The sequence below is a fragment of the Vidua macroura genome, chromosome 6 (genome assembly GCF_024509145.1).
Source record: "Vidua macroura isolate BioBank_ID:100142 chromosome 6, ASM2450914v1, whole genome shotgun sequence".
Lineage (NCBI taxonomy): Eukaryota > Metazoa > Chordata > Aves > Passeriformes > Viduidae > Vidua > Vidua macroura.
Genome location: NC_071576.1, coordinates 61,175,712 through 61,200,397, shown reverse-complemented (window position 1 = coordinate 61,200,397; position 24,686 = coordinate 61,175,712). Strand labels below are relative to the sequence as shown.

At 50.9% G+C, this 24,686-nt stretch overlaps 1 protein-coding gene across 6 annotated transcripts in view; it reads right to left on the bottom strand.

The window, feature by feature from the left end:
• Positions 1–24,686, bottom strand: part of WT1 (WT1 transcription factor) — an 81,955-nt gene that overhangs the window by 8,896 nt on the left and 48,373 nt on the right. For all 6 annotated transcript variants that reach the window (XM_053981520.1, XM_053981519.1, XM_053981521.1 and 3 more), the window contains 5 exons: positions 19,350–19,472; positions 19,062–19,164; positions 13,128–13,205; positions 4,343–4,445; positions 2,781–2,931 (listed from right to left, as the gene is read on the bottom strand). In XM_053981520.1, the coding sequence (XP_053837495.1) occupies positions 2,781–2,931; positions 4,343–4,445; positions 13,128–13,205; positions 19,062–19,164; positions 19,350–19,472 (558 nt within the window). The remainder of the gene's footprint in view (positions 1–2,780; positions 2,932–4,342; positions 4,446–13,127; positions 13,206–19,061; positions 19,165–19,349; positions 19,473–24,686) is intronic.

Here is a 24,686-nt window from a genome sequence, read left to right as displayed (position 1 = left end):
AACATATTTTCAACTGAGGCTGTTTGAAACATTGGTAAAAACTGATTACAGAATCCAACTTTGTGTTTCAGGGCCTTGCTTGGTTTTGCAAGACAGCAACTGGGAAAGAAGGATGGAAGATCTGATGAGCCAGTCTTTTGAAGGTATCTGTTACAGAAATAAAAAATATAATCTAGAGCCAACAATATCCTGCAAAGATACAATCTGTTGGTTTAATATCATATATATGTAACAGCTTGTTTTCAAATCATGTGTTCATCATTTTAAAAAATTACCAAAATCTTTGACCTACATTAAGACAACATAAGGTGGAAGAGCCCCGACCCATAAATGAGTCCAGAACCACCTTACAGGAAGATTAATAAATTATTTTTTTTTTATTAGGAGAGGTGTGGCAAACACAACCACATGATTTTTGGAGAAAACTGGTTCCAACTTTTGTTTTTGACATGCAGGAGAAACAAGTCAGGGTTAGACAAACACATGAAGTTGCAAAGGAAATGGATCTGCATCACAACAGTGGGCTTGGCTGCCCAGGACTCCTGAAGAGCATGGCAGTGGAAAACCTTCATGGCCAGACTAAATCCAGACCATCCACACATCCAGCAGCCAGGAAAATATGATAACTGGGAAGTTATCCCCTCCAGATGCTCCCACACTTCACCAAACACCCCCAAAATCTAGGACTGGCAGACCACAGGAGGAGACAGGAAACGAAGAGCATCATCTTCTAAGCCTCTACAGCAGCTGGGAATTTGGTAAGTAGAATTCCCAGACCACAATAACAGGAAATGTCCAGTACCCATTCAACAGGCTGAGGACAAAACCCTGCCAGATGATAGAGGGAAAAACTCCCTTCTGATCCTAAATCTGAGCTCCTCAGGCAGGCAAGCTGCCCCAGCAATTTTCATTCCAGCAGTGCACCATCCCTTCAGCTGCCTCTCTTCAGCTGCCACCAGCCTCAAAACCTTACACAGCAATGCTGCCAACAGCAAACACAAGCTTTGGGAAGAAGCTGGCCTCTTATGGAAAGAAACTTCCAAAGGTTTGAGGAATAAATCATTTTTGCTGTCAACACGTCAAAATGTGTGTGCAGGAGGATCTGTGCCCACCTGTACAGAAAAGGTGTTTGAGGGGAAAAAAGTGGTTTTCCTCTACCCAGTTTCACTGCAGCCTGAGCCAGAGGAGAGGCTTCTGTGGCCCCAAAGACAATGGGACCCCTCTAACCCCTCTCTGGGGTGTTAGACCTACCCCCCATGTCTTTTGGGGGTTTTCTGACTCTACAAGCCTACATTATATATGATATAATATTGAAAGTCTTCCCCAGCTAAGGAAAAAAACATAACATATGTAAGCTGAAGTCCTTGTGAGTGATCCAGAAATGACACTGGGAAAGCCAAGCAACTAAATGGAATAAAATACAGGACCAGAGCAAGCAAATAATGACCAATAAAACACAGAGTAAATCAATTTAGGAATGAAGGAAATAGTGATTATGAGAAAAATTCAGAACTGTTTAGGCATAATGAAGAAAAATACTGAATTTAATGGCCTTCAAAAGATTTCCAAATGTTCTTGGTTCCAATTTATTTATAGAAAACAGAAAGCATTTCTGTAGACCTTCCCTTCTAAAGATGAACTTGCACTTACATTCTAAAGTATTTTAAATTTTTAACTTCAGCAGCTCTGAGGACAGCTGTCTCAATATTTTCTGACTTGCCCATTCATTAATTAAAAGTGCTTTGTGTGCATTTCTCACAGTTTACACAATTAACTGACTGAAAGGTCTCCAAAAGGAGAAGGTTGCAGCTATCTTTTATGAGATGTTAGACAATCTGCTAGGTCACCCAGCATGGGCTGCCTTCCTGCTCCCTTTCATCCCTCTGGTCTTCCATCACATCACTGGTTAACTGAACATCCATATTTACAGATTACATCCACAGACTTCTAGGTGAGCACAGAAAGAACTTTCTAAATAAAAATATGACAGCCAATCAAAAAAAAAAATTAAAAACCCAAAAGGAACATATCTAAAGATATATCATAATTTTACACATCCAACACCATCAATCTCCCAATAGGGGAAATAACTCTGTCTGTTCTTTGGCAAGGTGCAGCAGAGTATTTGATTTCCACGTTTTGAGGTCTTATTTCCTGAACTCAGAGAGAATCCAGACATTAGCCTGCAAATGACTGGCTTCAGGCTCAATTCTTCATGGAAAGATCCCATAGCAGGGAACCTATCTGCCAGCCCCTGCCTACACCCCATTTACCAGTCCCTGCCTACACCCCCAGCCAAAAGGGTTTACACAGGACAACCAGAGGATGCTGAATGCAGAGGAAACTTCTTCATAAATAACATTCAATGAGATTTGGAGTGAGATTCAATAGTCCCAAATGAGGGGGGAAAGAAGAAAAAAAAAAATATTAAAAGAGAAAACAACTCACAGCCCTGTAACAGTAAGAGAGGGAGGGAGGTGATCTGCTTGCTGTGTGCTTTTCTTAGCTAGATCCAGAGAGCCTTCAGCTCCAAAAGAGGGGGTGCCAGGTGACAAGGAGGGGGTGCCAGGTGACAAAAAGGGGTTGCCAGGTGACAAAGAGGGGGTACCAGGTGACAAAGAGGGGGTGCCAGGTGACAAAGAGGGGGTGCCCAGCTGACAGAGCACACGCTCACTCATCTGATGGATTCTCGCGCTCCCTGACCTGGCAGAGCATTTCTTGCCCCTTGTGCCATCTCAAAGCCCCCCTGCCCACTCTGCTGTGCCGTGATTTATACCCACCAGTGTGCTTTCTGCTGTGCATCTGCAAGTGGGACAGCTTGAAGTATCTCTTGTTGCAGCCAGGGTAGGCACACATGAAGGGTCGCTTCTCGTTCGTCTCGCTCGCCGACCGCACGATGGTGGGAGCCACCCCGGGCACGCGCCGGACGTCCTGCAGAGACAGAGACCTGCTGAGGCCACCTGGGTGTCCTCAGCCTTGGCTTCACACACTCAGGTCACTCAGCACCTCCCCAGGACAAAGAGGTACTTGGGTAGATCCTACTGGAAACGGGGAATTTTGCTTCATTCTACAGCAACAACCTTAGTGCGCCTTAACTGGTTCTTAGCAGAATGTTAAAATTATCCAAAGGTGAAGCACAGTGAGCTCTGCTTAGTGAATTCTCTCACCAGTGTTTGCATGAGAGACTGAATGGCCCACACTGACCTCATGTAAAACCACACAATCCTGGCAGAACTCCCATTGCCACAGAAAATAGTTTTAAGTTTATACCAGGGTGAGAGGAAAGAGCATGAGCCAGAGGAGTATTGTCCCTTTTATTTTAAATACTCATATAAAGCTACAGGACAAGGAAATGGATGTCTTGGATTGACACAAACTGATTAACAACAAAACAAAAACAACTGTCTAGGTGGAGCTGGTGAATAGTTCAGCCTTAATGCGTTTTGGCCACTGTCACAATGTTCCATCAAAGATGATCTCCTCCTTCTGGCATAATTAACTTCCTTAAACAATGTCAACCATTTACTTTTATTCACCCAACAAAAGCCGGCTCAGGACCCTGTTTCTGAAAGCTTGCCACTGAATAATAACTTGCTAAACTACACAGAAAAGGAAAAGGAGAAAAGATGCTATCTAAAAAACACAGATGTAAGTTGACAACACGGAGCAACACAGAAGAGACAGATACTCTGTAATGACTTTGCCATCAGTTTTAACAAGGTATATCTTTTACAGGGGTATTTAATAATGATGTGACTGTCTCAGAAAGGGAGGAAATGAACTCCCATGAATGAAAAGTTCCTCCCAAATATTCACTAATTACTTAGTTATTAGGGAACAATCACATATTTCGTTTTAAGGAAATACATTTGAATCAGTAAAGTTTCAGAAACACGTAAAAGCAAAATGTCATCTGACACTTTCATATATGTAGTCATTAGATAGAGCCCTATAGATCTAGATTAGATAGGGGGTTATATTAGATATGACCACAGAGGCTCCACATGGCCAGAGTGATTGGAGCTGGAAGCTGGAAACTGGCCCAGGCATCTTGGACCATCCTGAGGAGCTGGTAAGGTAAATCAGCACAGAAAGGAATACTGCCTTGCAGACGTATTTCAGAAGAAGAGACGAGCAATTTTAAATGACTGTGTCAGAAAGAAATCTTATGTTAGAGTGCAATGGCTTCGGTGAGGTCAGGACACTTTTGTAAAACATCTCTTGACAACACAGGGAAGCCACAAATCAAGGATGGGCTTGCAAACACCAGTGAAGTAGTGAGTGAACCCTGTAAACAGGCAGCAGTTTTGCTTCCCTGTGAAGGATACCCCACAATACTCACTTGTATGCCTCTAAAGACCCCGTGGGTGTGTATTCTGTACTGGGCCCCACAGCTGTACAACATGGGAGCGCTGTGGTTCTCATTTTCATATCCCGCTGTGTGTCTGTAAACAAAGAGGGGAATAACAAAAAAAATAAATATTTTTCAGTACTCAGCTCCATGTGAGAGGTTTCTTTCCTTAAGTCAGTGGTAACCTATGCAGAGTTTGCTTTCACAGCCATGATATCCAAGTTCAAGTGGAATTCACCAAAGGAAACCTGCTCTGCCTTCGTTCACATGGACCTGCTCCCAACTGGCACAATGCACTGACTCCATACATACATCTATTAGTATCCATTAAGGCATCCAGGGGAAAAAGAAAAAAAAAAAAAAACCCCAAAAAAAAGAAATTGTCAGGATTTGAACTCTGATGTATTTCCACAAAGATTTTAGGTAAGAGGGGAAAATTCACATAGCAGCACAAGGGTGTCATGTGCACATGTTCACGTTATTTATCAGTCAAACGTGGGGCTGGCTATTGCTAATATCTTTTGGAATGAGCAAAATGCCTCAAGTTTCACATTAAGTGCAGTGGATTTTTGTCAGCACCTCATGACTCAGATATTACCCGATACTACCAAGCAAGTGATGACATTTATAAGAATAGCAGTCATGTACTCATAAACAGAGATTACAAATCAGTGTCTAAACTATTTATCCCACATATCAGCTTGCAGGATACACTACAAATTAACCCTTTATAAAAATAAAATTAAAAAAAAAACCAGCCTATCCCTTCTAGGTATAAATTTTCACAATAATTTTATGAATTTGATAATTTTGGTGTGCTTTGGGGTTGCCACAGCCATATGTTTTGTCTAATTATGTTCTTCAAAATCCTGTGTTCTCCTCCTGTCATGAATGTTGGGACACTGCTGTGCCTCCTGTTTACAGCCTTCCTAATGCCAGAACCACGTAAATACATTTTAGGTTTAATTTTTGAGCAAGTATGTTACATTATCACTTGTAGAAGTACACGCTGGCAATGGTAAGTGTACATGTTTTGCACAGCACCAGAAATTAGAAAGCCCAGAACAAAACCCCAGGGCACAGAGCTAGGGACAAAGATGGATATGTAGGATGTTATCCCAGTCTTTGCCAAATGCTTGCAATAGCAATTTCAAGGGGTCCCTGAGGCCCAGACTCTCATTTCACTGGTCCTTCCTTTCCCTTCACTCAAAGTTCATGTGCAGAGTAGAATTTCAAGGAAGTTTTAAACCTCTTAAGTGATTTGCAGAGCAGGCAGTGGAGCTGGAATGCGGGACGTGTCTAAAGGGTTTGTGAGCCTGGCTGCAGAGGAGGGGAGCAGTGTCTGAGCAGATCTGCCTGCACAGGGTGGGCTGCACTCCTCACCACTGGCACGACTGGCAGGCTGCCCCCTGGCTGAGCTGTTCTCTGAGGTCAGCTCCTTCCCTGCTCTACAGCACTAATTTCAAATCCCAGCTCCACCTGCCTGTTCAAATCAAAGGCTGCGTCTTTTGGGAAGGTATGCTCTGCTCATTTCAATTTTAATTCAGTTTTAGGGTGATCGTAATGAAATAAGTTATGGGGGGTGGAAAGAAAGGCTCTCTGTTCTGTAGTAATATCTGTAATAATAGATAAAGCAGATACCATTTAAATGGATTAAACTATGCTGTAGATATGCATCATGCCCAAATAAATAGGGTCTCCTCTCTGCCCAGAGCCCACAAGTGGCCTTTTGCAGCCTAATTCAAGTAACAAATTGCCATTTGCTATCACCATTTGATCAGCACAGATTCCCCACCAACATCAAATTATAATTTTCCTCTCTGTTTAAAGACAGCAAGTCTGTACATGTCAAAAAAAAAAAAAAAAAAAAAAAGCCTGGGAAGAGGGGTATTGAAATCCATGCTGATCACAAATTACACAGTGCACTTTGAAACAGGAATGGAATGGAATGGAATGGAATGGAATGGAATGGAATGGAATGGAATGGAATGGAATGGAATGGGAACCACCATTGATAAGGAGGAAACTCTGCAGCAGGAGCTGTTGCTGACCTGTAGCACAGCAGTAAATCAAGGGTAAATGTGAACTTCAGCACTGGTCACCCTGAGTGTAACCTCCCCTTCACGCCTGTCCTAACAACCTTAAACACCACAATAAACAACAGGCACAAAGGCTGATAAGAATTCCCAGGACAGAAACTTTGTAAGGAGAAGCAGCAATATGTAGTAAAATCTTATACCATAAAACACAGCCCCACTTTCCCTCCAAACTCTCATGGTTTTCATCTTTCAGTGATAACATTTTTTGTCAGGACCAGTCAGTTTTGAAATAATTCCTCCCAGGAATAGGAGGCAGAACAAAGACCCTGTCTGTGCCCTAAGGAATGGCTCTAAGAATGAGAGGTATCCTCCAGATGATCTCCATCTCAGTTTTTATTGAACTGTTAGGAAGCCTTCCTCAACAACCAGCCTTTTTTCCTCCCCTTATTACTAGTTATACTTCACTAAAACTGCACATACAACTGCAAAGCCATGAAGATTAAAACCTGCTTTCTGAGCCCCTTGACCCATAATATTCTAAGTCCTTAACCATCTCCCTAGGAGAGATGCTTTAATAACCAGGAGCCCTATTTCCCATTTTACGTTGGGCACATTTCCATCAGCATTGGCTGGTACTCAGCATGGCCATATGGCTGCTGACAGCAAAATGGATCATGAGAGATTTCTTGGTTAAAACACTGTTTACTCTTTATGGAGCACTGTGGAATAATCTGACCTTTGGGGAGATAGAAATGAGCAGGTGGATATTCCTTCCAGTCAGTGGGAAACTGGAGCACTGAAGGAGGAGTTTTCACAAACTGTCCCTACACTGCTGCTCTCTTGAAGTTCAGCCTTCACTCTGCATCCACGGTAACCTCCTGAGGAAATAGAGTTCTTTCCCTTCCAGCCTCTTTCCTCCATGCTTTAGCCATGATTTATGCCACAAAGTGTACGTCACAGTTGGCACAGTTGGCTTGTTTCATATGGCTGCAGTTTATATGCTACAATAAAGGCAGGGGCAGAAGCACAGATACAAATCTGAATCCATTATTAAAGTCAAACACCTGCTTTATTGCATGCAAGAGATAATGCAATGCCACATACACGAGGAATACAAGTGACTGGTGAATTTATACCTGCGGTACATTAACTAAATGGAAATCTCCAGAGGGTAGCACAGTCCTTAACTTTCATCTTTTCTAGTCAGGCACTCTGTGTTAAAGTAGGCAAAGAGACAATGCCTTATGAATTCAGCTGAATTAACCAAAGAAGAAAAAAAAAAAAGCCAGAAAAAAATCCCCAGTGAGGCCCAGCATGACACTTAGGAGAGACACTAGACTGATCCCTTCGCAGGTCCTAAAAGGACTCAAACCTAAGCAAGACCAGATGCAGCCAAACTGCCCTGCCAGGATCCAACACAAATCTTTGGCTGAGCAAGGGCTGAAGGATTTGGCCTCACAGTCCAGCTCTGCCATTATTTGTAAACACACAACTCCCTTTAACTTCAATCAGAGCTGCTCAAAGCCAGAAATGGACTGTAAATAGAGTTTGGGTTAGTTGGTGAAAAAAAGGACTCAGTGTATTTTGTTCTTTGGATCTAGACAGCCAGAGCTGGAAACACAGCCATAAAATGTAATTCTAGATAACTGGGAAACAAAGGCTGACACTCACAAAGGAAGAACTCTGTGCTGTAGAGTATTTAGAAGCACTTGCATTTACCATTAGCCCAGCAAATCCTTAACACTCGCAGAGTAGCTCTTTTAAAATGATTAATCTCGGAGTTGTACAGATTGTACAGAGATTAATAAAAATGAAGGGTTTACAGATGAGAATGTGTGATGAAAAACAGAGCAGCTTTAGAGAGTTGTATCAATCTAAGTGGTTATAAAAATAAAAAAAGAAACTCATAAAAGATGACATTCTAATCTGAATATTTCAAAAAAATAATCAAGCTGCAATTTCTCTCTCACACCATTTTTACTTTGTAAAACTGAAATTGCCTGTCCAATGTATAAAGCAGCTACAACTTAATCTGAAGAATTAAGCTTTTTATTATTATTTCATAAACCAAAAAAGGGAAGCTTTAGGACACACTGAGGAGAGCTAGAAAATTTCAGATGAAACGTGAATACACATTGATTCATGAGATTCAGACTTGGAAGAATAAAAAAAGCCAGAAAGCAAGATTACATAAAACAGGCACCACATTAAGCTTCAATTTAATTGTGTTTCACTGCAGGAACAGGAATTTTAGGGTTTAGAAACAGAGCCAAAAATGAGGCAAAGTGAGGGTGTGGGCTAGTCCCGTTGATAACAGAACATAAAGGAAGAGAAGTAGAGTTAATTCCCTCTGCTAAAATATTTACCATCCTAGCACCCTGGGAAAAATATGTATGGAGACAGAGAAAGATCCTGATTAGTTATATAGAAGATCCTGTTTCTGCCTGGTTTTTGTCTAATACTGTTATGGAGGATGGAGTATGAAGCTGCATTTTTATCTGCCTTTCCAAGGCAAAGGAATATTTTAAAACATGCAATTTCACAGATTTGAGCCCTTCTGCCATCCTCAATGGGAGAATCAGCTGGCTAATGAAAGAAAGGTTCTAAACTTTCAGGGCACCTTTGTGTTTCTGACTTCAATAGTCTTTCTTTGGTTTGGGTTTTTTTACCATCAATCTCAGTGGAGTCAGGATTTCACCAAACCCTTCCCAACAGCTATCAGAGGGAAAGGATAAATTCCATATTAGAAACTGGAGGTTATTGCCCATTTCCAGCTCATCTTGATTGTAGAACTGAACCCAAGTTTCACACCTCCAAATTTTATTAATAATGCCACCAAAGTTAAACAGAAAAACCTTTACAAACCACTCCTAAACAAGAAAGGTTTTCCCTGCCTTGTTTAAGATGTGGTTTTAATAGTGTTCTACAGAGATCAGACCTAATATTCCTTACAGTGAGCCTGAGAAAACAGCAATAAATACCAATTTCCATGGAACATGCTGAGCGTTTAACATCCAAGCAAAACCAAAAGGGGAAAACCAAAATGTTGTCTGGTTCTATGCCTGATTTCAGACAACTGTTAGAAATATGGATCAAAGCTTTTTACTCAAGCAGCTGAAGAGAAAACTACATTGAGCCTTGCTGTTGGGAATGTAGCCACACTTCTTCTCTACCACATTGTATCACTTCCTGCTTGGTATCAGTTATTTCCATGTCACTTTTACACTTAACTCATCAGAATATAAAGGAGGGGTTTTTAGTCCTGAGATCCTCCTCTAGAACCACTATGGAAAGAAGCAGTGCTTTTCATACTGGACAAATTAAAAAGCAACAAAAAAATATGAAGGAGAAACCAATGGCAAAAGTGTCCACTAATGTGGAACATTAATTTTGAGATGTCTGGGACCCACTGACTTTCCTGCAATGGAATAAATCTGATCCCAGCAGCTCCAAACAAAATACCACAAATGAGGAACAAATCATCAGCAAACAGTCTGAGGAGATAAAATCCAGTCCCACAGTGAGGTTCACTGCCTTAACAATGAAGCTTTCCTTTCAGATTCTAAGAGTTGCCAGTTTGTGAGACAGCTTGCAGACAAGCCAGCCCTCCCTCTGGTCCACCCAAAGTTCAGAAGGTGACAGAGGGATGCCTGGACAAGCAAGAAACACAATTAACACACACAGCCTCACAAAGTACTCCTGTTCCCTCATGTGAGCTGTAAGAGCAACTTGAGCTCAATCAGAGCGCAATCAATTTGGAATTCAGGACCCAAGTGAAAATCTAAAATGCAGATTCAGGTCGTTTGGGCTGTATGGTAGCAGCAGTGGGTTGTCTTCTTCTCGAGGGGCAGCTCTTGGTCATCTTGGGCCACCAGACATCCTTTTGGATTGCCAGTGAGTAGAAACCTCCAGAACTCATGGCTGCAGCCTTTTCTGTCTGCTTCCCTTTTGGCACCAGTCTCCCCTTCCCCTGCCAGTCCACCACAGTGCTGAACTCTGGCAGAAGACAACGTCTCAGTTCACCTCAGATGTCTCTCTTCACCATTCAGCAATGGCTGGCCAGGATCTCTGTTCCACACCTTTCACTGCCCACCTCTGCCTTTCTCTCAGGCTGTGCCTTCCACAAACTCCTGATGCTTACACCTACTGAAAGCACTCAGACCAAACTCCACTGATACGTAGAAACTTCTTGCTCTCAGTTCCAACATCCAATGTTAAAATATCCCTGAATGAAAAAGCATTCAGGGAAAATAGTCTCCCGTGGCCTTAAAGCCACAAGCTGAAGCAGGCTCTGAGCAGATAAAATCACTCAGCAGTTCAGATGCCAGGCTCTTGCTGCTGCTGACACACAAGTTCATAAGCTTGCAACTCAGCAGGAATGATTTTCACAGTGGCCAGAAAGGACACAGCTTCGGCCACCTGACAGCATTCTTGCCCAATTTCAAACTTTTAACCTGGGTTGAGGGGATTCTGGAGCTGAGCACTCAAACACTGGCTCTGTACAAGAGCTAGAACCAGGATGCTCTCAGATAAACTGCCAGAGAGCTTCAGCACAGAACCTGCCAGCTAACTCTACCTAAATTTCACTGCAAAAGCTTCATTTCAGTCTGTTAAACTTGTGCTGAACAGGAACCCAGAAAATCCAGCTACTGACCTGGTCTGCTGTCAAGTATAAAGTGTGTGACCTGTAAGCTTTATATAACTGTAGAGTTCTCTAACTATTTGCAGAACTTACTGGCAACATTTTCCTCCTTCTTACACTGTGCAAAAGTCTCACTGAAGCCAGGAAGAAGTTCTGGGGAAAACTGAAGGCAAGGAGCTAAACAGGACTGTCATCGTTGGGCAGAATCTAGGAGCTCCATATTTCAACAGGAAGATTGACTCCAAAATTCTTAAATTACAACTACGAGATTGAGAAAAGCATCTGAAACACTAAACGCCTGGGAATCACTTATGAACAGTTCATATATTTTAAAGATGTAAATCTTGGGAAGAATACCTAATGTTCATGGCAACTGAGATTGGAGGTACTGTGTATTGTAACTCTCAGCCAGAAAAGACAGATAACTATTTTGGCTCATATTACCAGTGATGAGGCTATGTCTAGCACTGATTTTCCACAGATTCTACAATCTTGGCCTATACCAAAACTTTCAGCTTTGTTTTACCATAGATCATTCATCTTGATTCTTTCTCCCTTTTCATGCATCCTAGGTCACATACTTTACACTGCTAACAGTCTGACTCCTGGACAAGTAAGACACCATTTATTTTGTTCAGTACTCCTTTAATATTTCTATTGTGACTTTTTTTTTTTTTCCACTGAGTTCCCCAAAGAATAACCTCTTCCTTGCTTTAATAACTTGGACCTAAGTCAAGGTTGATGTGTTTCTCCATTTTGCAGGATATTTTCTTCAGAAGAGACAAAACAGTGTCTAATATTGCAATGACTGATCTTTAAAGGGTACAGTTTCAAGAGGAAATCAAAAAGACTTACGAAAGAAAAGTAGGAAGTAGTCTTTTAAAAAGAGGGGATAGGCAGCAAAGACAGTGAACTGTACACAACTGTAGGATTTGGGGATCTTCTCCAACCAGAAAAAACCTCCTTGACGGATTTCTTCAGGCTCAGCTCGCTTGCTCACTTCAGTACAGATAGTTTACTACACTACTCCCTCTAACCTTCAAGCACCATTGGTTTATGAGCTACAAGGAGACCCATGATATTTTTTTTCCTTTATCGCAGTACAGTAGTGTACACAAAGTCCATCTTGAACAAGATTTTCACATCTATGGACAACTGCATGAAAGCACAGATCTGTGCAGGCTTTTATCAGCCTCTCCTGCTGTTCCCTTGAGACTGTGCACTCTTGGACGCTGAGAACATCTCAAAGCTGGCAATACCTGCCTTCAGTGGGGGAGTTTCCAGAGCCAGTTATCTCCTCAGAGCAGTGAATTATCTGCTCCGAGCAGAGCAGGCAATCTGTGGCTTTCCCTTGGCTGAGATCAAAAGGTGTCTCTGCCGCTCACGGCAGCGACCGCGGATGCACCGAGGTGAGGATGCTCCAGCCCCGGGTGCACCGGGGATCCCCAGCCCCGGCAGACCGGGGGAGGCGCCGGGCACGGTGGGTGCGGAGACGGAGGCAGCGGCCCCGGAGCTCTGCCCGCCCTGCAGCGGCCGCCACCCCGTCGGGGCCCCGCGGCGCCTCGGAGCCTTCCTGCCCGGCCGGCCGCAGGAAGCCCCGCGGGGGAGGCGGGCCGGAGCCTCTTCCCGGCAGGTGGGAGGGCGACAATGGCCGGGAGGAAGGAAGCCGGGAGGCGGCCGGGCCGGGACACAGGACGCAGCGCCTGGCGAAGGCAGGGAAAGGGAAGAGGGATGGTGGGAAGGGGCGACAGCTCAAGGAGCAGGAGCGCGAAGTGGCCACGGCTGCTCCTGCGGGAGGGGCGCAGGCACCGGGAGCGGGCACAGCCCGGCCCTGCCCTGCCCGGCGCCACCGGAGCCCCGGCACACCCAGCGCTGGGCTCCGCGGGCACGGCCAGCCAGCAGCCCGACCCTCCGCTCAGGCTGGGACAAGGATCACCAGAAACACGGCAAGCTACAGCCAGGTGATGAGCCACTCTCAGGACCGGACTGGTTTTTTTTTTCGTGCAAGTGACCGGATTCAAAAATCCAAGATAAAGTTAGCCCAGTAATGCAGCTTCACTAGGGCAACAGGTTAGAAGAGAACAAAGCTCCTTACCCTTTCAGTGTGGATCCCAAGTTCATTTGATTCCATGTCATGCATTCAAGCTGTGAGGTCATCTGGTATAAATTGTCGCTGTTGTGAAAAGATGTAGGATTAGGACTAAAATTGCAGCTATCAAACAAAAACTAAAATATCAGAATGACAACAATTTCTTTGTTATTTGTTTTAAATATGTAACAGTAGAAAGTGAATTTATTTTATATAATGCCTTTTTTCGATGCATTATGAATTTTTAAAAATAAAAGGAAATAAAAGAAAAGAAAAGCTGCTGCTCGAAAAGGCACTTTGAATGTGAAAGCGTGACGATTTGTAAAGAGCTGGAAATAGAAACATAAAACTTTTTCCTTCCCGAAAAATGATATCCGATATTGACACATTGAAATGAATGAAACGAATACAAGCAGCCCGGCGGGGTAACGCAAAGGATTATTTGTTTTAAAAAGTCAAATCTGTTAACTGTTTTAACCAGGAGTGTGAGAGACCACGTGGGTAATGGAGTGAAACAGCTATCGTGACTCGTGATGGATGTTGCTACACAGAGGGGCTTGACAAGCAGGAGAAAAATGGAGTGGCTGAGCGATAAACGAAGCTCACCGCTGGAGCAGGCTCTTTCCCCGGCGGTACACACCGCGGGCAGCCCGGCTGCAGCCGCGGCTTCCCCGGCTCCGCTCTCCGCTCGCCGCGGCGAACGCCGAGGGCGGCGGGAGGCGGGCACGGAGCCCCGGGAGCGCTCTCCCGGCAGGACAGGTCCCCACGGGGCCCAGGAGGTGCCGCGGCCCGGGCAGGCTCCCCCGGGCCGGGCTCTCCCCGCAGCGCAGCTCCCGGCGAGCGGGGGCGCGGTGCGAGCCCCCGGCCCCGCAGGCGGGCGGTGAGATTGATGCCGGGGAACCGCCGCTCACAATAAACGCGAGTCTCCCCGCTGATTAATTACACCTAAATTCGCTGGATTTACGCGGTGAATTTATATCATTTTGTTACTAGGGGACGGCATTTTTTTATTTTTTTCTTTTTTCTTAATTTTTTTTTTTTTTTTTACTTCGTGGCAGGTAGACGCGACCTAAAAAAGCCAGAATCCAGTGGGAAGCTTTTGCATATAAAAACAAATTAAGTGACTTCAATCTCGAAGTATGCGTAATATCATTTGTCAGTATCACTGGACACTATTATTCATTAGTGTGTCTGAAGTGCTATTATGCTACTACAATGTCCTGCATATCAGCTCAGGAATTGTTAAACTCTCCTGCAGTTTCCCCATTTGCAATAGCAGTCCGTGCTGGTCTGTGCCAACTACGTTTTGCAATTCCACGAATTCTTCCTGTAATGCTGCTGTAATTAATTCCTCCAGGACCCTGATTTTTTTTATTAGAAGTGCCCGCCCGATGCATTTACAGCAGGAGATTTCCCTTTAACTTTCTTTCGCTTGACAGTTCATTTATAAGAGCCTCCCCCACGATATCCACTTTTTTTTTCCCCCCCTTTGCTTTTTCATAAAGCAATACACTTATTCATCTTGTCACAGCTCGCAGCCACTGTATTCCGTGCCGCCCTTGGGTGACAGTGTCCGAGACGAGGCGCCCCGGGGGCCGCGCGGTGCCCGCGCCCCGGCGCCGCCGCCGCTCTCCGGCGGAGCCCGAGCTGGCTTCAGCCTCCGGAGGGAGCCCGGAGCGGCTTTGGGGCAGGCTGGGCGTCGTGCGAAGCGCTGGGAGAGAGATGGGAGCAGAGATCCGCTGTTTGCGCAAAAACCCGCTCTGTCTGCCCCGTTTGGCGTCTCCTGAGCGGGGAGAGACCCTCAGCCCTCGCCGCCCCCTTGTCCTCCTACCGCGGGGGGCTGGAGCCGGGGACTGAGTGCGGGGGGAGCAGGTGCCCGGCTCGGCCCGGACCCCACAGCAGCCCGGGAGGAGCCGGAGCCGAGCCGGGCCGCGTTCCGGACTCTGGGCACGTCCCGGGTTGAGCCACACCCGGGCACCGGGGTGCCCACGGAGCGGCACCCGCACCCCCTGCCACGGGCTGCGCGTGGGGTCTGAGCCATCCCTGCAGCCGGCAGCGGCCAAGGGAGACATTTCTGTGCTGAGCCACGGAGCTGCGAGGTTCTCATCTCGAAAGAGCCGGAGGGAATTGCCGGAGCTTTGGCTAAACCGGCCCTGGGCGGGAGGCAGGTGGGCACCGTCGGGCTTCGCGCCCCTTAAATCCGGAGATAAGAACGGCCCGTCCGGTCGCCGCTTGCCCGAGGGCCACCGGGCAGTGGCTCGGATTAAACATCTCACATCTGACATGTGACAGAGAACAGGACGTCCTTAACGCCATTTACGCCTCGCCATGGTTTTATTATTGACGGTACCATGAGATGATCTCATGGAACCAAACAGCTCCGCTCAAAATCTGGGTTTTGGATGGGGTTTGAATGAGGAGGAGGAAAGCGAGGTCTCCAGGGATTTGCCTGCGCTGATTCCAATCTGAATCCTTGGCCCTTCGAGCGGCCACAAAGAAGACACTAAAAATAACTTATTTTCATTACAAAGATGCTTTTAAAGAGAAACGAGAGGAAGGGGGGGAAACATTTCTACAACGGGGATTAATGTAAGTTGGAGTGGAATAAAAGGAAGTCAACGCTGAGCAAAAAGGGAACTTAAAAGGAAACCAGTAGTAGATCATATAGAGTTTGTTTTGGCCTGTACTGCAGTATTACCGAGTTCTTGACCTCTGCACAGAAAGAGCTATAATCTGAACCGAGACTCCTCCACTTTTAAAGTCTTTGCAAGTGTGACTCACAGTAAATTTTCAACATCGAGCATGTTTACTACATTAAACAGCGCGAGGTAGGAAAGTTCACATCACCATTTTAACGGACCCACAAAGCCATGCTTGCGATCTGCGCGGGTTTGTCACCCGCGTCCAGCTACAGCCACAGGCGCGGGGCTCCTTGGCAGCGCAGCGGGCCGGGCCACAAACAGAGAGCGAGTAGAGGCCGGGGCGAGAGATTTCAGAGACAGTTTTGCTTCCAGCCTAAGAATTACGATCTTTCAACCATTCCTTTTTTTCCCGACTTTGCCGCGGTTCGGGAGGGAAGGCGAGGCGCTTGAGCCCCGAGCGCCTCCGCACTGCAGACGGGCTGGACCCTCCTGCCCACGCCCACTCGCGACCCGGGCTGGGGCCGGGCTCCGGGGAGAGCCGGAAGAGTCCCTCGCACCCAGCTGGAGAGATGGCGATGAGGGGCAAGCGGGAGCATCAGGTGGAGGTGACTCCCTCTGCATCCTCTCCCCCTCCTCTCTCCCTCCACCTCCGCCCGCCGAAGCATCGCCCCTCGGGTCCTGCTGAGCGCGGCGGATCCGGAGGGATGGCCGTCCCTCCGAGGCGCTGCAAGGCGGAGCGGACCCTCGGCTGCGCTGAGCGGGCGAAGGACCACAAACCAGCGCTGCTCAGGCGTCCCGGGAGACGCGCAGAGGAGGCGGTGCAGGGAAACACGGCCGCCGCATCCCGCCGGCGACAGAGGCAGCACCACCTCCCGTTTTCCACCTCTGCCACATCCCCCCCTCTCCACTGCTAAAGGCGAACGGCAGCGCCTGTTGTCCCCAGACAGTGTGGGGACCGACAAACCCCCCATTCCGGGGCTGAGCACCATCCCCTGAGCGCTCTCGGAGCGCCCCGCGCAACGGGGCGCGCAGCGGGCGCGGGCATGGTCGCCTGCCCCGGCACTCGGATGTGGCGACCGAGCAAGAGCTGTCGAACTTGACCTGAACTGCGAAAAGCAAAAGAAATCTTCAAGAAGGAGGTGCGGAATAAATACGGACTTGAAAAAAAAAAAAAAATCTTTTTGCCAAATCTAGATAAATGGATAAGGACAGTGCGGTCGTTTTCAGGGCGTTGGCGATGTGGCAAATGTGTCCCGCCCGTTTCTGTACCTCATCCGCTTTCCTGACCACATCTTCCAGGCGGTTTTGAACGTGTTCAACAAGGGACAAGGAGAGGCCGCGCCGAGCTCCGCCACCTGCGCGGGCCTCGCTGCGGGAGCAGGATTTGTACGGCTGGGGCTGCCCTCGACGTGGAACAAGCGCTGCCTCGCTTATACCCCCACACATCAGTATTGGCTCCTGAGAGGTTTAAAGGCTTAAATCCTTATCTTACTGGAGTGAGCCGTAAACCTCCCAGGGAGCAGGGCAGGATCAAGGCTGAGGTCGGGAGGAAATCGCTCCCCGTGGCGCAGCGCTGCCCACCCGCGCCGGGCGCGGCTCCTCAAGCGCTGGGCGGGAGGTGGCCGCGTTAGGGAGGCGACCTCTGTCCTCACCCCTGCCTCAGCGGAGGCACACGGAAGAGAGAGCTCTCGACACTATCAGCATTCTCCTATCGGATTCACACCTGCAGGCGCTGCCGCTTCCAGGAGCGGGGCGAGGGCGAGCCCCGGGGGGACTGGGGGGACTGGGGAAGGCGGCGGCTGCCCGCGGCCGCTCGGAGCTGCCCTCCCCAAGCCTCCTCCAAACCATATTTATAGATTTCCCTGCGCGGCGAGCAATCTCTGTCACTTCAGCGCAGGAGTTCGCCCCGCCAATTATTCTGCAAGCTAATCTCTCTGGATAGGCTTCTTTCCTTCCTTCATTACCTCATTCCCTCCTTCCCTTGACGTCAACTCACGTTCATTAGCGAAGTGGCTTCTGGAAGTGACAGAATTTTGTTGTCTCACGTCCAGTGTCGATTAATCTGAGGTGATATAACTGGCCTACAAGAGGAGCCGCTCGCGGCTTCCTTCGCAGAGGCACATTGTTTTGTGTGCGAGAGTTACTTAGCAACTCCGAGATACGGGACTGGCTCCAAGTTCACAAAAAGTTGAGGAATAAATTTTGGGGAACTTCTTTTACTCACTAAACACGTTGTAAAACTCCAACGCCCAGCCCCCATGTCAGACCGAAAAAAAAGAACCAACCGGGAAGCTGCGCTTGCCACGGGCCCTGTCTGTTGGCAAAGAGATTTCGTTGCTTGCAGCAAAGTTCCAGACGCACCTTTCTCCCAGCAAGGAAATCCGATAGGTTTATTGCCCCGATTTCAATAAATAACCTCCCTGCAGGCCAGTTCCCATCGCTCCAGGGAGCCATGGAACGGCTCTTGGCCTGCAAGACGAAGCCCTTGGACGGAGCTGAGTTTTAGTTGCCTGCACCACGCTCTGCCCATGGCTGCTCCTCAGCAGCCAGCATTTCCACACCTTCCCGGCCTCGGGCAAGAGCTCCGGGGCTGCGGGGAGCCAACACCGGAGAGGAGGCGTGGGGCTCAGCCGGGCTGCCCCAAGCGCTTCCCCCTGCTGCCGTTAAGGGCAAACCCCAAATTCATTGCAGCGACAGGCCCGAGGAGTGCGGGGAGCCCGGCCCCCGTTTCCCCGAGGCGGCCGCACCTGCTGCCGGAGCGCGGCCCCGCCGGGATGCTCTGCCGGAGCCGAGCGGCGCCGCCGCCCCCCCAGCCCCGGCTCGGGAGGGTGACCCGGCCGGGAAACCTCCGAGACACAGCGCGGCCCGCGACGGGAGGCGCGGCATCTTTTTTTCGTTTTGTGGGGGTTTGGAGATGTCGGTTTGTTTGGGGTTTTTTTGTTGGTTTCTTTGTTTTTGTTGGCTTTTTTGCTTGTTTGTTTGTTTGGGGGGTTGGGGCGGTTTTGCCTTGGTATGGTTTGGTTTTTACGCGTGAATTTTCTTTTTTTTTGGGGGGGGGGGGGTTGGTTTTCGGTGTTGTTTTGGTTTGGGTTTGATGGCTTTTTTTATTTGTTTGTTGTGGGTTTTTGTTTGTTTTTTTGAGTTTTTCTTTTCTTTTTTTTTTTTGAGAAGGGAAAGACTAAATCTGTTTTCTTGCATAAAGGAAAAGCTGCTCGAACGGCACGCGGTGGAGAGAGCGCATCCCAGCAACAACCCGAGCACAAGGAGGGCAAGCAAAGCTCCCTGCCGGCCGAGGTACCTGTTGTAGGGCGTCCGGAGGAGCAGCGCCTGGCTGCCCGTGCAGCTGTCGGTCGGCGTGTGACAGCCGTACACCGGGGGAGGCACCGAGTACTGCTGGTCCCCTGCGGAGAGAGCAGCACAGAGTTAACCCTTGGGGCGAGCGGCCACCCCTCCGCTTGAAGGGGTCTCCAGGGCCCGGGCAGCTCCGGCTCCGTGCCAGGCCTGCGGGGGCTTGGGGCGGGTCCCTGCGGCTTGCCAGCCGCCCGACGGAGCCCTTCGGAGCGACCCCCGCGGGGGCAGAAATTACCTAGGGAGGGCTGCTGGCTGATGGGGTCCTCGTGTTTGAAGGAGTGGTTGGTGAACTGAGCGGCGGGGTGGGACGGCGTGTGGCCGTAGCTGGGGGTGCCGTCAAAGGCCACGGTGCTGTAACCTGGCGGAGAGAGCACAGCGGGGTTAGCGGGAGCCTCCGCCGGGTCCCTGCGAGCGGCCGGAGGGACCCACGGCCACGCACCGCGGGCTCCAAACGCTTCGCGTCTGCGGCAGCTCGCCGACCCCCCCGCGGGGAGGCTGCCCACGCTGGGGACAAGGACGGGGCCAGGCTCCCTGAGCCCCTCTGTCCCCTCTGCCACCGCCCCTCGGCACCCGCACATCTCTCTCTGCGGGGAGAGCCGTGCTGAGCCCGCGCCCGGGCGCGGAAAGTCGGAAGTCTCGCTCGTGTTTAAAGAGAACAGATCGGCTTCGGTAATAAAAAGGATGTTTTCATTAATTGTTGCTCATATTAAAAGTGGAAGATTCCCATCTGCTCAGTGTACTCATCTGGCGCTTCCAATTTAGAAGTTACCCTTTAATCTTGCGCTTTTTTTATTTTGTTAAGACCGGCTTTCTGAAGAGTCTGCAAATAAAGAGGTGGAATATTACGTGCAAAAATAAAACTCCTCCTTTCAGCAAAAATTGCTCTCCAAAATAATAAACAGCCTATTTTGTTTCCTACACCGAGCAGATTCAGATGGAAAGAGACCACCTCTGCTGACCCCGGGCCGGCACAAAATCGTAAATCAGGTGCTTGGACACCAACTTTCATTAATGACTTGGAGCTGGCTAAACAACTTCAGCTAAAAAAGTAATTACAAAGTAATATTATCTCAGCGGCTTCTCGGCTCATCAGCATTTACTCCGAGAACCAAGCTCCTCTGAGAGCCACTCTTGAAAAAAAAACCCAACAACCAAACAAAAAACCCCAACCAAAACAAAAACCCAACAAAACAAAACAAAAAGTCCGACGTGGGCAGGGGAAAGAAACCAAAGGGACTACGAGCGCTTTCTCCTTCACACTCCTCTCCCTTAAGCCGCTTATTCCAGCACGGGCATCCCTCTCGGACCCGTGTGGATGGGGCGTGTGGCTGCAGAGATGTTGTCAGTCGAGAGGAAGCACTCGGGGCTGTTTTCGGGAGCCTGTCTCAGCTCCCTTTCGGCGCCGGGTGCTCTGCGCTGGGCAGGTCTCTGCTTCACCAACGATCCGTAATCACAGCGGGTTTCAGAGAGAATAAAATGGAGAGGCAGCGAAGGGATTCGAATATTGCTTCTCCATTTTATTCTCTCTGCTGACAGGCTGGGTGCAGAGACGCCACAGCTCTTCATTAACCTGCGCGGCTGAGCGGGAGAAATGGAGGGAGCCACAGGGGGAAGGAAAAATTTACAGAAGACTTTAAAACCTTCACCTTCGCTGTGATTTTAAGTCGGCCCTGAGACTGCGGGGCTGCCATAGGAGTGGGACTGGCCAAATGTCCCTCACATCCCCCTGACCCCAGGAGCAGAGCTCCTTTCGCCGGGACACGGGCAGCGTTGACAGGCCGGTACCTAACGGGCTCCCATCCCACAGCTGTTTCTCGCTCCTTATCTCCTCCCTCAGCCCTCAGGGTAGAGGCTCAGCCTTCAACTCCCTTTCCCCCGTTTCCCTCTGTCTCTTTTTTAGCTTTCAGAAAACACTGACACTTTCTACGTTACTTTTGGCCCGCCACAGAGTTTCGGTGACCTTCAAAACTCAGCTCGGAGCAGGACGAGGTTTTGGCCGCATTTTCCGGTGTTGCCTGACCCAAAGCTTCAGGAATGCGATAAGAAAGTTGAGTTCTGAACCGAGCTGCCGATAGTGAGGTCTCTTTAATTAGGGCGTTATCAGAACTAGGCCTGATTAAAATGTGCTGAAAATAATTGAAAGTTGTACATCTGCTGGAGAACGGGGCCCGCTGGAGGCATCCAGTTGTTGGAGGAGCCCAGCTGGATGAAAGAGGCAGGCAAACAAGAAGAGGAAAATTGGGCAGAGGTTTCAAAGCCTTAGTTTCCTACCCTCCACCCCATCCCATCCCAGACTTGGCAGAAATGTCATCACAGAGCCAAGGTAGCGTCTTTCCCACGGTCGGAGGAACCTCTTAAAAAAAAAAAAAAAAAGTTTAACCTTGAGGAGAGCCAAAGCAAAAAAAAAAAAAAAAATTAAAAAAAAAAAAAAATGCAAACACCCTTTGCCGATTTTCTCCTTGCCGCAGGAACCTTCTCTCAGCGTGTCACCAAAACCAGCTGTGGCTAAGCCCCAGAGCCGAAGGGACCCCCCGGCCCGCGGCGAGGCAGCCCGGCCTGGCGGAGCACGGGAGGGAGCCGGGACACGGCCCTTGCTCCCCGCCACGGCGCCGTCCCCAGGCTCCTGCCGGGCCGGGATGCTCGGGGCTGTGCGGAGGGCTCAGTGCGCCGGCCCCGGCCCGCACAGGTGCGGCTGTGTGCGGGGTGTGTGTGCGGTGCGGCAGGCGGAGCACGGCCCGCGGAGAGCCCAGCGTGGGCTCCGTGTGTTGGGGCCTTAAAGGCTCCGTTTCTCCCCGGGGTGGGGAAACCCGGACGTCAGGATGGCGCGGGGTCGCAGCTATTTTGTCCCTCGCTAACTCGAATTTATCTCCCTCGTCCTTCTCTCCACTTTCTTGTCACTATTTCTGCCCGGAGATTATGAATCTCCTCCGATGTCTAAAATCTTTTCAGATGTCTTTCAAAAGTCCCCTTTCAAAAGTCCCTGTCCTGGCGGGCTCCGGGCCGCTCCCCTCCCGTCCCGCCGCTGGAGCTGGGACCCCGCGGGGGCACGCAGCGGCTCCGGGGCCTCGGCAGGGCCGAGCCTCGCCCCAGCTCCAGGGATGCTGCCCGTTTTCCCAGCCGGGATCGGCAGCACGGCCCAGGAGCCCCGCTCTGCGCTTTCCTACGTCGGAGCCCGGCGCCGGGCGAACCCCTGGGGCAGGGGCCGGGGGTCGAAGGCAGCGGCGCGGTGGCACCGAGACCGCGACCCGGCACTTCCCGGGGGGAGATCCGCGCTGAACAACCCCTGCCCCTCGCTGCAAGCATCGCCCGGGCCTCGGGCCACACCTCGGCGGCCAGCACCGAGCGCGTCCGCCGGCCCGTTCTCGGCCTCTGCTCCGCCCGTCGCCCTGCAGCCCGAATCGCCCGGGCCCTTCCCGGGACGGTCTGTCCCAGCCCCTCTGTGGGTACGCGATTGCCCCCGCGGGGGCACAGCAATCCCTAGCTGCGGGCTGGGTGCGGGGAACCCCATCCTAAAAGCAGAGAGACCCCCGGCCACTCATCCCGCTCCGGCAGGGCCACGCACGCTCCGCCAATTCCCTGTCCCCCGAGCCGCGGCGCTTTGGCTTCCTGACTCCCCTCGGTGCCTCGCCCGGGGCCGGGCAGTGCGGGGCAAACCCCGGCACACCGCCACTCCGGGGCCAGCTGAAGGAGGGGGAGCGAGACCCGAAGGGTCTCATGCAATCTCTTCGCACGCCGGCCCCTTTTCCTTTCTTCCTCGCGTTCGCACCCGCAAATGTTTATACTGCAGGCACTGGAAGAAAAAGGATTAGGTGCTGACCCCGGTGCCACACGCAATGTGGATGGGATGACCCATTGCCCGGCCGTTCAACCCTCGGGAGCCTCTCAGGGCGGTGCGAACAGCGGGGACCGCAGGGAGTTACTGCGCAGCCGGTCCCGGCCATGGAGATGCGGACAAGAAACGCCGAGTCGCCCGTGCTTGTGCATTCCAGCCCGGGAATACTCAGCCCTCCCGAGCTTAATTCGAAAAGGGGTTTGAAAACACCACTGTGCGGACAGCGCTTTTCGGATTCAGGAGGAAGTTTGGGGGTTCACCCCCGCCGCCACCCCATCACCCCCGAGATATGCAGAGGGAATTGTCTCGGGCCATGGGCCCCAGCTCCATTCCAGGACTTGTGCCGTCTCCGGCCCGAACAAACCGTTGCGAAGGCGAGAGGCTGCTCCAACCCGGGGAGGGGGCCGGGGGGCTCCGGCCCGCCTGGCAGAGCCGCCCGCTGCATCCGCTGCCCCACAGGAGGGGTGGGGGCCGAGCAACTCGTGGCTCCTAAAGCTCCCGGGAGCGACGTGGCCGCCGCACAGGGAGGGAAGGGAGGCACGGCAGGGCTGCCTCGCCTAACCCGGCTCGGCTGCCGCGGAGAAAGACCGGGCTCGGTGTTTACATCAGGCGCGGCCCTGCGGGGCTGAGCGGGCGCCTCCGGGGGCCGCCCCCCAAGCCCGGGGCGCCCGGCAGCGCGGCCCTTACCCTGGTTGCGGATGGCTTGCTGGCTCTCCAAGCAGTTGGGCAGGTAGGGCCCGTTGGGGAACATCCGAGCCTGGCCCGAGGGCGGCTGGCTGGGCGGCGGGGCGCCGAAGGGCCCGTAGCGGCAAGCCCCGGCCGTGCCCGTGAACTGGCCGGAGAAGTGGACGGTGAAGGCGCTCAGGTACTGCTCCTCGTGCGGGTCCGATCCGTTCCAGCTCGGCTCCTGCTTGATGAAGGAGTGTGGCCCCAGCGAGCCGTAGGAGGCCCCCGGGGGAAAGTCCAGCACGGGCGCCCACTGCGCCGCGCTGCTCACCGGCATGGTGCAGTTGCTGTTGCCCGGCAGGGAGGGCACGGAGGGCAGCAGCGCGTTGAGGTCTCGGACGTCGGAGCCCATCTGCTCGCAGACCTTCTGCCTGCCGCCGGGCAGCCAGTCTCCCGCCGGGCCGCACTTGTTCCAAGACACCTGGCCCCTGCCCGCCAAGCCGGAGGCCGGCTCCGGCTGCAGGCACCAGGCCGGCGAGCTCAGCCCTTTGGGGGAAGTTTGCTCCGCGACGCAGCTCCCCGGGTCCAGCCCTGCGGGAGCCGGCAGCAGCGACAGGGAAAGGTTGTTCTCCAGGATCGCCTCCGGGTTTGCACCCGCTCGCAGCGCAGGGCAGGGTGCGGTGTGCGTGTGTCTGCGTGTCCGCGCGGGTGTCTGTCTGTCTGTCTGTCTGTACGAATGTCCGCCCGTCCGAGCTAGGGGGGCACAGCCGCCGCGCACGCCTCACCTCGGATGCCTGCTCAACCCTCAACTTTGCAAAGCTCAAATAGAGGCGCTTGCAGGGGAGGAGGAGTCAGCCACGCCGATCCTCCATTCACACAACCTCCGCCGAGGGGCTGCCCACAGCCCGCTCTGCTGAACCCAGCGGGACCAGGCGCGCCGGGGGGGAGGGGAGACACAGGAGAGCCGGGGACGGAGGGGGAGAGGTGACTGTGGGAGAATATATCTCCCCTGCACATCACTCCCACCCTTCTTCTGGTGCAAGCGCCACTAAATCTCACCCTAACGCTCCTCGG